This window comes from Apteryx mantelli, chromosome 26 (assembly GCF_036417845.1).
Source record: "Apteryx mantelli isolate bAptMan1 chromosome 26, bAptMan1.hap1, whole genome shotgun sequence".
Lineage (NCBI taxonomy): Eukaryota > Metazoa > Chordata > Aves > Apterygiformes > Apterygidae > Apteryx > Apteryx mantelli.
The window spans coordinates 3156933-3168548 of NC_090003.1; the positions used below are offsets into that span (position 1 = coordinate 3156933).

Genomic DNA, 11616 nt, shown 5'->3' on the forward strand with positions numbered 1-11616 from the left:
TAAATTCTTTTCTTTAGGGTAGCGTACCTCCAGTTATGGCTTTTCATCTGGGATCCCTTGGATTTCTTACTCCATTTAATTTTGAGAATTTTCAGTCCCAAGTCACTCAGGTTATAGAAGGTAAATTTAAGGGGACAAGGTGTGTTTTTTCTTTTTGTTATGTTTTTCTGCAGATTTTTCCAAGACTGGTTAATTTTTTGAATTGACTCACTTAGGTTTTTCCATAAGATTGGGTCACCAAAAAAATGTATATTAAACTAATAAAAATATTGCATTGTATTGATCCACTCAGTGCTGCTTTCCATACTGTGTTGTAAAGGTAAATGGCTAAGAGATAACTTTGTCCTATGTGAAATAAAAAAGTAAAAGAAAATGCAGAACTTGCATGTTAAATGACAGCTAAATAAGAAGTTTTAAAGAAAGTCATATTTCACATAAAAGTCATTTTCTTCTAAAAAGAATTCATAAAACACCTGAGAAGAAATATTTTGTCCGTTCAATACAGGTTTATTTGGGTTGCACCCAAAATAAAGATTTCTGAAAACGTGTAGAATTTTCATGTTTCTAGAATGTTGTGTTTTAATAGTTTTTTCTAATGCAGTAGGTTTTTTTAAACTTAGCTCTGTCTCAGTGAAGGTTACCTAATGAGCCAGTATTTTCTAATCTTGATCATGTTCATATAAAACTTAAAATTTCTTTTTACATGATAGGGAAAGGGAGGAAGGACTAGCTCAAATTTGACTTCATTTTTGCTCATTACTACTAAAAATCAGTTTGAACTTTAACCAAATGTAGACAATTCTCTTGTGTATGAAATTGGAAATGTTGAAAGCATGTGGACAGATGGCATTTTACTCAGATTGCTAGTCATTACAGCATTTAATTTACTATATTAGCGTATCATTTTTGTGCATTTTCTCCTGTATGTCACTTCTAGGCAATGCAGCACTTGTTCTACGAAGCAGGCTGAAAGTAAAAGTAGTAAAAGAGAACAGAGAGAAGACGACAATACAAAATGGTATAGAAGAAAATGGAGTAGTGTCTACAAATATAGAGAAAGAAGTGGGCAAACAAATTATGCAATATCAGGTCAGAGGGCTAAATAAGAAACAAATAAAAAAATGAAATACACAATTCGTAAATTGTTTTATTTGTCATTTTCCCCTTCTCGTTAGTTGACTTGCCTTGGCCCAGTAGAGTGTGACAGATCTATATTGGTATAATTCACACGTGCACTAAATAATGAGAAAGTGGTGTACCTCATTACTTGCTGCAGTCATAAGTGCTAATACTATACCCTCCTGTGCTAATATTTTCCTTCTGTTTTGAAAAGAAAATAGCAGCTTTAAAACAGGCTATCCCAAAGATTTATAAAAGTGAAAAGAAAAGCCCTGCGCATTGTTGGCAACCAACTTTTGGAAATAACTCATAGTTCTTTAAAAAACAAAAACAAAAACAAACCTTCAGCTGACACTTGATAAAACAAATTTGTAATTGGGTGGGTATTAAATCAGTATGAACTTTTCAAAGATCTGGAAAGCATGTTTTTGCTTGTCATTTGTTACATTGCCAAGTCAGCAATATCAGAGTAGTGATATTTGATATCATTGTAGGTCCTAAATGAAGTTGTAGTGGATCGTGGTCCTTCTTCATACCTTTCCAATGTAGATGTCTTTCTAGATGGACACCTTATAACCACAGTGCAAGGGGATGGTAAGTCTGCTGCTTGAGTCAAATTGCTTATCAACTCCTGTGTAGACTGTTGTCATTTTACCAGAGGATATTTTCTCTCATATGGAAACAACATCTCAAGCTTCAGTTCATGGGTTACATAAAACATTGAGGTGCAAAGGATAGATAAGGTTTTGCATTGGTAACTTATGCAATTCACAACAGCATCGTCTTAAAGAGTGTTTTAAGTTTTATTGTATATAGAGTTGTGAAAGCGAGTAACAGCCTCTATGCTATGTTAGGGCAAAGGGCAAAAAACAGCTCAGAAAATAGTTTGCTTGGTTATCTGGAATTTGCTGAAGGGCCCAGATCTCTAAACTCATTAGAGAACTTCATCTTTAAAGCTCTTAAACTGTAATTCTTATTCCTTACAGACAAATTAATGCTACTGTTACAAAGATATGTAGCCTAAGATCTAGAAGTATATGCAATTTACATGAGGCTGTAGAACAAACATGCTGTGCAAGGATTAGAAGAGAATTTCTGGCTTTTTATGTATTAGACTACAGCTCTTATGTGAAGTCCAAGTTGATACATTCTTTGCTTCATTTTCATAACAGTCCTATTTCTTAGACATCTTCCAAAAGAACAGTGTTGATTCTAATGTTAACGTAACTGAAATTTTTGCTCCTTTCACAGGAGTCATTGTCTCCACACCAACTGGTAGCACTGCGTATGCAGCTGCAGCAGGAGCTTCTATGATTCATCCAAATGTTCCTGCAATAATGATCACTCCAATCTGCCCTCACTCGTTGTCTTTCAGACCTATTGTTGTTCCTGCTGGAGTGGAGCTCAAGGTTAGCTTATGTTATGTTGTTTCTCTTTTCAAGCTAAAAGCTTCTCTAAGCATGTGAACCTGACCAAACTGAAGAGGTTAGGAATTGCTGTGTATTGAGTTTCCTGCAATTCTTTTATTTGTGGGAGAACTTGATCAAATCTGTTTGAAGAATACATCTTTGTGTAGAATAATAACCCACTATGACAAAACTTTGTACTGCTTTCTACTGGATTGTAGTTGTGTAGATTTCTGCAAAAATTGTATAAATACATTTGTGTTCTGATGAATAGAATTTTATGTCATTTCTGCTAAAGTGCATGCAACTCAGTGGAGTTCAAGGGAATGAAAAATTCTGCTCTCCGTGGCTAAAGCTATTGTAGATTTTAAGTGTGTTAGTAGAAGTACCTGCAGTTCGCTGATTTTTTTTGTTACAGTAGATGCAATCTTGCAGAAAATGTTGGCATGTAAAACCTGAATATAAAATGGCTTTGTTTAATGTGCAATTTTAGTCAATGCATGTGTTTAAGAAAGAACTCCCCTTCTGCTTCTTAAATATTACAAGCCTCCAGTCTACTTAAGTTGGAAAAGAGCTGATATCCTTAGAAGGGCTCTCCTTGGCATTGTGTGCTGTTTTCTTTTTTTTGTTGTTCTTCTTTTACTACATGAATTGGATATTTATTCATGACACTGCTGTCAATCCAGTTATTTAGGTGGCAATGGGTGTTACTGGCCAATGACAATTACTTCTCCTTTTCTCTTACATAAGAACTTAGTTAATTATGAGCAATTAACTTATGACTTCCTGAATCTGATAGTTTTAGATTTATTATATATCAAAGCTAAAATTATTTTTCTTGATAAATTTCATAATTTTTTTTGAAAGAGATGCTAAGCCAACTCATGGAACTGGATTAGGGCATGCACTAGCTGTAACTGGAAGGTCTTTCTGTTTTATGACCTTGCTGGATTTATCAAGAGGAGTTTATTGCATATAGAAAAGTATGTATATATACCAAACATGAAATGAACATTTGGAACTTGTTTAGTATGTTCCTGCAGTGTTATTACTGACAGATGACAAATTTCAGTGCAACTGTAAAATTGGGAAGAGTAAATTCTATACTTAAAGGGAGGATGGAGAAGTTGTTTCTTCCCTGCTCTTGAAAAAAGAAAGTACAATAGGTTTGGAAGCTGAAACTTTGTTCTTTTCTCTTTTTCAGATTATGCTTTCCCCAGATGCCAGGAATACAGCATGGGTTTCATTTGATGGAAGGAAGAGACAGGAAATATGCCATGGAGACAGGTCAAGTCTTTTTTTTGGTTGTAGCATCTTTTTTAAATATAGAAAATAGTGATTCATGCACTTCTCTCATTCTGCTTTAGACTGTCAAAAGGGCAATGAAGAAATAAGCTTTTATAAACCCTGATATCACTTAAAGGACAAACTGTGCTAAAAATGTTTGTTGACTTCTCGCATGAGCTTTTTGGATCTTACTGTGAAAGCAAGTATCAGGACAAAAGCATGTGAACATTCCTTGGCAAGGAAGGGACACGTCTTTAGAAATTTTTGTAAATTTAACTTAAAGATAGATCTTGGGAGTCTGAGAAGAATTAAACTGACAGGAGTTACATATATTCAGTGGCTCTGCAGATAATGCCATATGATTAAACCATGTTAACTTAGTGAGTCATTGTGATCATTTGCAATACTATTGCCTCGAGTTGGTAAAATGCAATATGTGAAGGTTCCACAGTTGTTCTGCACAAAATGTGGTGGCTTACCATAATGGGAGGTTGTTTAAGGTGATTTTGTGTGGTACATGACTGTCATTTAGGATGTCCATTTTTTTCCTTCTTGCTCCTTATTAGTTGCCAGGAAGGAAAATGTGCAGCAGCCATGATACTCCATCTTGAACTGTTTTTATTTCCTCTGATGTTGAAAAATCTATGGAATAGATCAGGAGACTAGGAAGGATCCAAATATCAGATTTGGCATTCAGTTCTTTGTTAAATGCAAGACTTCTCAGTGCTGTCACATATTGTTAAAACTTGAAATTTAAAAGCCAAGATGATGACTTAAATTTTCCTTTGTCCCAGTGTTGAGGTTGTGAAGACCAGCAAGAGAATGCAGGACTTCATAGAGTGGGTTCAAGATTCTCACTGTGTGGAAAAAAAGCTTATCCACAGAGCTTTTGTTAGCAGTTTTAAGCCCTGTGTTCACTCTGTTTAGATGTGCCTGAATACTTAGTTATTGCCTGATTATGGAAACTTACTATTTCCCCCAAATGGCTGAACACAGCACTAGTTTAGCTAGTGACTTGAAGATTAACAACAGCAACAAAAATTTTAGGTATCCAGGGTCGTTGCTGAAAGGGTTTATTGCCGTTCATTGCCCTTGACTGACCTGGAGTATTCCTGTGTTGTTGCAGTATTAGCATCACTACCTCTTGCTATCCCCTTCCTTCGATCTGTTTCCGAGATCCTGTGAGCGACTGGTTTGAAAGTTTGGCTGAGTGTTTACACTGGAATGTTCGGAAGAAGCAAAATAACTTTACTGTTGAAGAAGAAGAATTCTGAGTGTCTACATCTAAAAAGACTCATGGGAATGGAAAGTGGCAGTATCCCTTCTGTTAAAATATTTGGGTTTTAAGTTTTTGGCTAACACGTATGGAGACAGAGGCAAACGTATACAGTGATGTACCTTGTATCTGTCTGATCTGCCGATGGTCCGAAATCATTGTGCTACTTCCTGTCCACCAGGAAAAGGAATGGAAGAAATTAGGCTCTGATTGTTTTAATCCAAATTTAATTTCCTTTAACGGAGAAATTTCAAAATGGATTATTTCTGATGGTATTGACAAGTAAGTCTGTAGATTTGATTGTAATCAATAACTTGCCAATAACATGGTGGGCTGTATGCAGATACATAATAGAATAGCGGCATTAAAATATTTAATTTGGTATACTTATAATTCCATTTGTTAAGATTTTTTTCTGCATATAAAACCTTTAAGGAATTTTCTTTTAAAAGAAGCTCTTTGTTAGCTTAAATATATCTTGCTCAGAATGTCTTCCTATCAAGGCAGCCTTTACAATATTTTCTCTGTAGTTGCAAACATGACAAACTATGAGGGAACACCCAGGAATATGTTTTCTATGAATAGATGGAACTAGTTTAAAAAAAAATAAGAAAGAAAAAACTCTTGTGCACATTTGATTGAACAGTGTTTAACCCTTAGCTGTCATCACTGTATAAATATCCAGAAATAGCATGGACAAGTGTTAGTGTGGGCTGACTTGGGGTTACAGTGATTTACATTTTTGTAGCTGAGCTGGTTTGTAGCTCTGCAGTTTCTGTTGGTGAATCGTCAATGTGTTCGATTTCTTATTGTTTTTGTTTAATTGTCTGGAATGAATGGTAGCATTAGAGACTGCAGAGTTAAAATTTCACCAGGTGCTCAAGAAGAGTCTGGACTTGAATTACTATTATATTGTCTAGTTCCACTGTCTTGAAAAACAGTATCCTAAGCTAGGTCCCGAATGCCTTCAACGTTCACAGATATCATCTTCCAACTTTGGGTGCTGAGTAATACAGAAGGGGATACTGCATTGGTAGGCTTATCAGTGAGAATACACATTCCCAGTATAGTAGCAATGGTGCCTTCAGCACACTCAAGGTATTCTAAGTCTCATATGTACTTTTTTAAGATGCTTTCAAATGTTTCTAACTTCTCAGTGTACATATTTTATTGTACATGCTTTTATGAAAATAAGCAGTTTGGAAAAAGGGCTTGTACTGTATGTTAACTGAAAAAATACAAAGCCCAAGTATATTGTTTACATTTATGTTCTTTGTGGTGCAGTCTCATGATGATACTATCCAAACTGTAGCATTTTCAAAGTGTCGCTGCATCAGCCATTAAAGGAATGGACATTATCTGTTATATTTACGGCCTACACCATAATATTGTGGAGGAATTAATTTCTTACTGATTAAGGTGGGATTTCTTTGCAAGAGTATTGAGAAGCTCTGTTGAACTCTTCATAGTTGTCTTATGTTGTTTGTGTGGTCCAAGGCAGTAAAGGGAAATGTATTAATTTCTGAACTCTGCATAACCTGCTCTCCTCTCATGGTTTAATGAATGTCTCTTCCTCTTTGGATGCTGCTCTAGTCTGTCTAATTTTATTAAATCAAGATGAGAGCACTTTTCTATAAAGCAGAAGCAAGCTCTCAGTTAAGGATACAAATCACAATGAAATTGTGTTACTATAATTAATACTCAGTTTGTAAATTTTGTAAAATAGAATATTGGTTTAATTTAGTCTAAACAGACAAATTTTATGATATCTTGGAAAATTTTCAGATAACTTTTTGGATTTGTCTTTCACTTCAATCTGCAGTAATCTGTAAACTGTTCTGATGTTGCTTACCGGGTTTTCTAGATGGAATATTCAGTTATTAAATACCTGTTTACTTTTTGAACTATAGAAGCATCAAACCTTTTGCTTTTAAACCATTCATTTTCTTATTTAAACATGCAATAATTGAGACAAAGAACAGGGTACAGTGGTTGTATAAATGTATTAAGTGAAAAATAAGCAGAATACTAGGCACATTAGGAAGTGGAAATCATTTTAAGGAGGTGAGATGAAATGATTACTGAGCCTTATTTAGTATTTTTTTAAAGATAAAACTATATTCAGCACTTTTTATTTATACTTTTTCATAATAGTAAATCTCATGGAGTAAATTGTCAACTTTAATTTTCAGAGTGTATAGTTCATGAAATCTGTAAACAAAACTTATTTAACTACTTTCTCTAAATTACATTTACTGGGGTGTCTTTAAACTTATCATATATTGCAATTGCATTATGGGCTTTGAGGCTTCTGCAGTTTTGCTTGTACTACTATTCCTGCTTGATCTTATTTGGATCACTGCTCAGTCAAGTAGAGAGGTACAACCACTGACTACAGGGGAAAAAAAGTCATATGATGGATTTACTTCAGAAAAGCTGCTTTGATTATAATATTACTAGCTGCTCTTTACCAAAACACAAGCCAAATTATTTGTGTTAATACGTTACGAATTTATCTAACTGTCCAAAGTCCCTTTTCAAGGCCTTTACTCCTCAAACCAGCAATTCACAAGCAGGATAGTGAGGTTTGATTGGCAGGCAGGTTTTGCATATTTAACTGCTTGCGTTGTGTGTGTGGGGGGGAGCAACTTCTGTTCAAACTAGAGCTGAATTGGAAAAAAGCTCTAATGCAGATTTGGTTATATTTTGCAACAAAAATCTCATTTTGCTGATGCAGCTTGCTCCATTACAGGAACTCCTTTAAGTTGAACTAGTAAAATAGCTTTTTGCTGGTTATGAGCAGTATTTCTAATATAAGGGTTTGTTCACGTTACCGTTTCTACAAACCCTTTCCAATCTAGAAAGAGCCAGAAGGGAGGCTTGGAAATGAATTTGTTTAGAAGAAAATCAGTTACTCTCTAGTAGAGTTTAAGCAGTTATTAAAAATTGATGTAATATGGTATAATGCAGAGTGTACTGAATTTTTTAAAGAAAAATTTTGTTACATATTGTTAATGTTCTGAAAACTTGTTTTAAATATTGTTGAAAACAAATATTTTTCAATCTTTTCAATAAATTCGTTTTTTTAAAGTTGGATTTGTGCAGCAGCAGCTTTTTGACTATTAGAAGTATAAAATTAAGTATACGCAATTGCTTACTTGGAAGCCAAATGTACAGTGTGGGTATTTGATACATTGTTTCATGGACAGTAGCTTCTGTTTTCTAGAAGTTATATGCAGGTTTTTCTAAACATGTATGTCTGATACCAGTCTTTTCTCAAAAGTTCCAAAGTAAAAGGTTTTGAATTTGCTGTGCAAGTTAAAACAAATCTTCCTTACAGCTAGTTAGGCTACACTAACTAGTTTTTTGAAGGCCCAAGAGTAGAAAAATGATGGGAGGAATAGTAAGCACAGTAAACTGAGATAATCTCAGATATTTGGATACATAGTAAGTTTAAGAATGAAGATGTTTTAAATGCCCACTCTGTCCTGCTTTTGCACACTGGCTGAGTTCTAGGCACTTTTTTCATGATGCTGATTATGATTAAACTTCCTTTTATAATTTCATAATTAAAGCAGTTTAACTTATTCCATAAAGTAACAGTTCATGCATATCAAATGACTGATAAATGTCAGGACATCTCATGCAGGTAATATATCTGCTTTTGAAAGTTTGTTTGCTTCATGAGGTACCTTAGAGTGTTCATCTTTTCATGCCTGGCTAGTTACAAACTCTTGCTGTCCATAGCCAAAACAACAACCTATGCATTTTTGTGACAGTGACTCTCTATTGCATATGTAAAAAGCAGGGAAATAGCACCGCTAATGAATGGACCCTCATTTTGACTTTACACATACGACTCTCTTGAGATGGTTTATATGCAACATGCTAGTCCTGTCTTGCCAAAAAGGATGCTTCATACTGTTTACAGTTTAAAATGACCCAGTTCTAGCATTGAGAGATGTAGCTACCTAGCAAAAAGGAATCTTTTGCTGCCTTCTTCCCAAGCTGAGGTATCAAAAGTTCTGCTGCAAAATGAAGCCAGCTGTGTTGATTAAAAAACTGCTATGCCAGATTATCTGGAGTTTCAAGAGTTAGAATTTAAAGCAGCCCAAAATACGAAGATATAATTTGGCCATAGGCCTGTATGAAGCTTGAGGCCAACAACTATCTTTCTAGTTTTATCCTGCCCTTGAGCGTATCTATATGTCAAGCAGAAATGGATGTCAGTACTAACGTTTGGATTTATCTAGATTGTTCACATAGCTGAAATCCATGCTGCCACACCATTGCTATCTCAGTAAGTAAAAAAACAAACAAACAAACAAAAAAACCCCTCTGGTATTGGATGTGAAGGTCAGTACTGATTTTTACTTGCTGCTGCTGCTCCCTGAATTACTAAATCAAATTTAATCTGGGTCTCCCTTTTTGTGCAGCACTCCCACATCTTGATGACAGTCTTGCACTCCTTGTGCAACTGGGAGAAGATTTACTGTATTGTTAATGAAAGGAGTGGTAGAGAAGCATCTATTATTTGCAGTGGTATTAAGAGTTGTTTTGTAATAGACATGACTGTGTAATGCTTTTAAAGACAATTTGAGCTGGCCATACCAATTAATGATTTGTTACTGTGGGGCACAGGATTACAAGGCCTAAATGAAGTTCTTGGTCAAATTATCTTCTGCTTTCTGTGCTAGGTCTTAAAATGTTTGTTCTTTAACTTTTCTGGAATCCAAATTAGTATCAATTGTGGCACGTGCGCAGTAGCTGTAATCTTTTTCTAAAGGGAGTCATAAAACACTAAGGGGAGGAGGAGTTTGGTCTCGTGTCATTCTCAAAAAGAAGAAATCATACCCAGGGAGATAAAATTAAAACTGCCAATACTTTGTAATACATGGGAAAATATCGAGTTGATGTTTTTTTTTCCCATTAATGTATAATGAAAAATTGAACTCAAATGAACTGGTAGAAGTCAGTCACGTAAAAAATAAAGCATATGAGTGGTTTGCGTGTTTTTTTTCTTTTTTTCTGTTGGGTGTGCTTATTTTACTACATATAAAGTATTCTCCCTACATGCTGTTTTGAAGAGAAAATTCTTACTAATTTAGCATGGACAAATAAGATTGACCTACTGTTTATGTGTTAACAGGTGCTATGTAAAGAATTTGAGCAAATGACCAAAACCAGAAAGCCTCTTTTCCATACCATTCTAGGTAAAAACTTGCTAATACTTTTGAGAGTGGAAGTCCTTGATGATATGTAGAGCAGTAGACTCCATTTTTTTGGTACAGTGTGGCTAGTGTGATTTGTTCCCATTGCTTTTCTTTCTGATTGGTGAAAGCTAATTAAAAATGTGATGAATAACTCTGCTTTTCTGACCTTACACAGCTGGATTAATCTGCCTTAATATTAGAAAATGTGAAGTTGGTTGTCCCAACCAGTTGGTGTAATGATTATCTATATCCAGGATTAGAGTAGCTGGGTAAAAAAGTGCTGCAATTTATTTATTTAGCCAAAGGAATTGCTCCAGATTATGACAGGATTGCATATAGGGAAACTTTCACAGATACAGTAGTAGCTCTGACCTACACAAGTATTAACTTCACTGACAAAACTGGATGTTGCAGAGCTTACCACTTTTCTGATACTTAGGTTGAATTCATTGAGTAGGTTTAAAAAAAAAATTATAGCAAATGCACTCTTGGTAATATATTGTTTCTAAATAGAACTTGCTAGTTAGCATGTTATCTTTTGATTTAGGATTTGCCAAGATGTGAAAAAGAACAGGCAGATTTCCACAAGAGCTTAACAAGACCTCAGTTGGGGATGAGAACACTTTTTTTTTTTTTCTTCTTGAAAGTGTGAAGGTTATTTCCCCAAGGCACAACAATATATTTTTACTTTCTGAGAGTTAAATGTTTGAATGTAATCACAGCTGTATTTCTTCTAACTATGCAATTGTTTCTGCCATCTCTTTGCTATGAAGATAAAAGGAACATAGCAACAAGTGTACTTTCTTCACTTAATTTTGGCAAAATACAGGCCTGTTGCAAGATAGACTCATGTGTGCCTTTTTTTTTTAAAAGAAGTATTAAATATGCTTAATTGTATTCCTCCATTTCAGCAACAATTCAAAGTCAGGTTTTGTTTTGTGGAATGAAGCCACAGTGATCAGCTCATATTCTCATGCTTTCTCTTAATATTGTCATCTGTATGCTGTCTGACCATAGACATTTAACCTCTTCATGCCTCCAATGTGTGTAAAATAGATTCATTTCAGGTTGAGTAGACTATTGTAAGAAATATTTTTACAAAAGTCATGAGATCCTCCCTGTAAAATTCTATTAAGTTACAATAAATTAACTGTTTTGTGCAGTGCCCATAATTTAAAGATGTAGTCAAAGGGGAATGTGATGTTAATTCTCATAGCACATGTGAATTGCAGTTCCAGCCTCTTCCATACTCGGTTCATGCATAGGCTTCCCACCTAAATCATACTGTTGATGCAAGAAATAATTATCCATGCCC

At 34.9% G+C, this 11616-nt stretch overlaps 1 protein-coding gene across 4 annotated transcripts in view; it reads left to right on the forward strand.

Annotated features, from left to right (window-relative positions):
- NADK (NAD kinase) overlaps positions 1-11616 on the forward strand; it is a 30882-nt gene that overhangs the window by 18708 nt on the left and 558 nt on the right. For 2 of the 4 annotated variants that reach the window (XM_067311063.1, XM_013944180.2), the window contains exons 7-12: positions 18-120; positions 938-1089; positions 1614-1713; positions 2371-2528; positions 3730-3812; positions 4939-10211. In XM_067311063.1, the coding sequence (XP_067167164.1) occupies positions 18-120; positions 938-1089; positions 1614-1713; positions 2371-2528; positions 3730-3812; positions 4939-5086 (744 nt within the window). In that variant the 3' untranslated portion in view covers positions 5087-10211. Of the gene's footprint in view, positions 1-17; positions 121-937; positions 1090-1613; positions 1714-2370; positions 2529-3729; positions 3813-4938; positions 10212-10237; positions 10302-11616 lie in introns of those variants that run through there. The other 2 variants (XM_067311064.1, XM_067311065.1) reach the window with 2 other exon arrangements.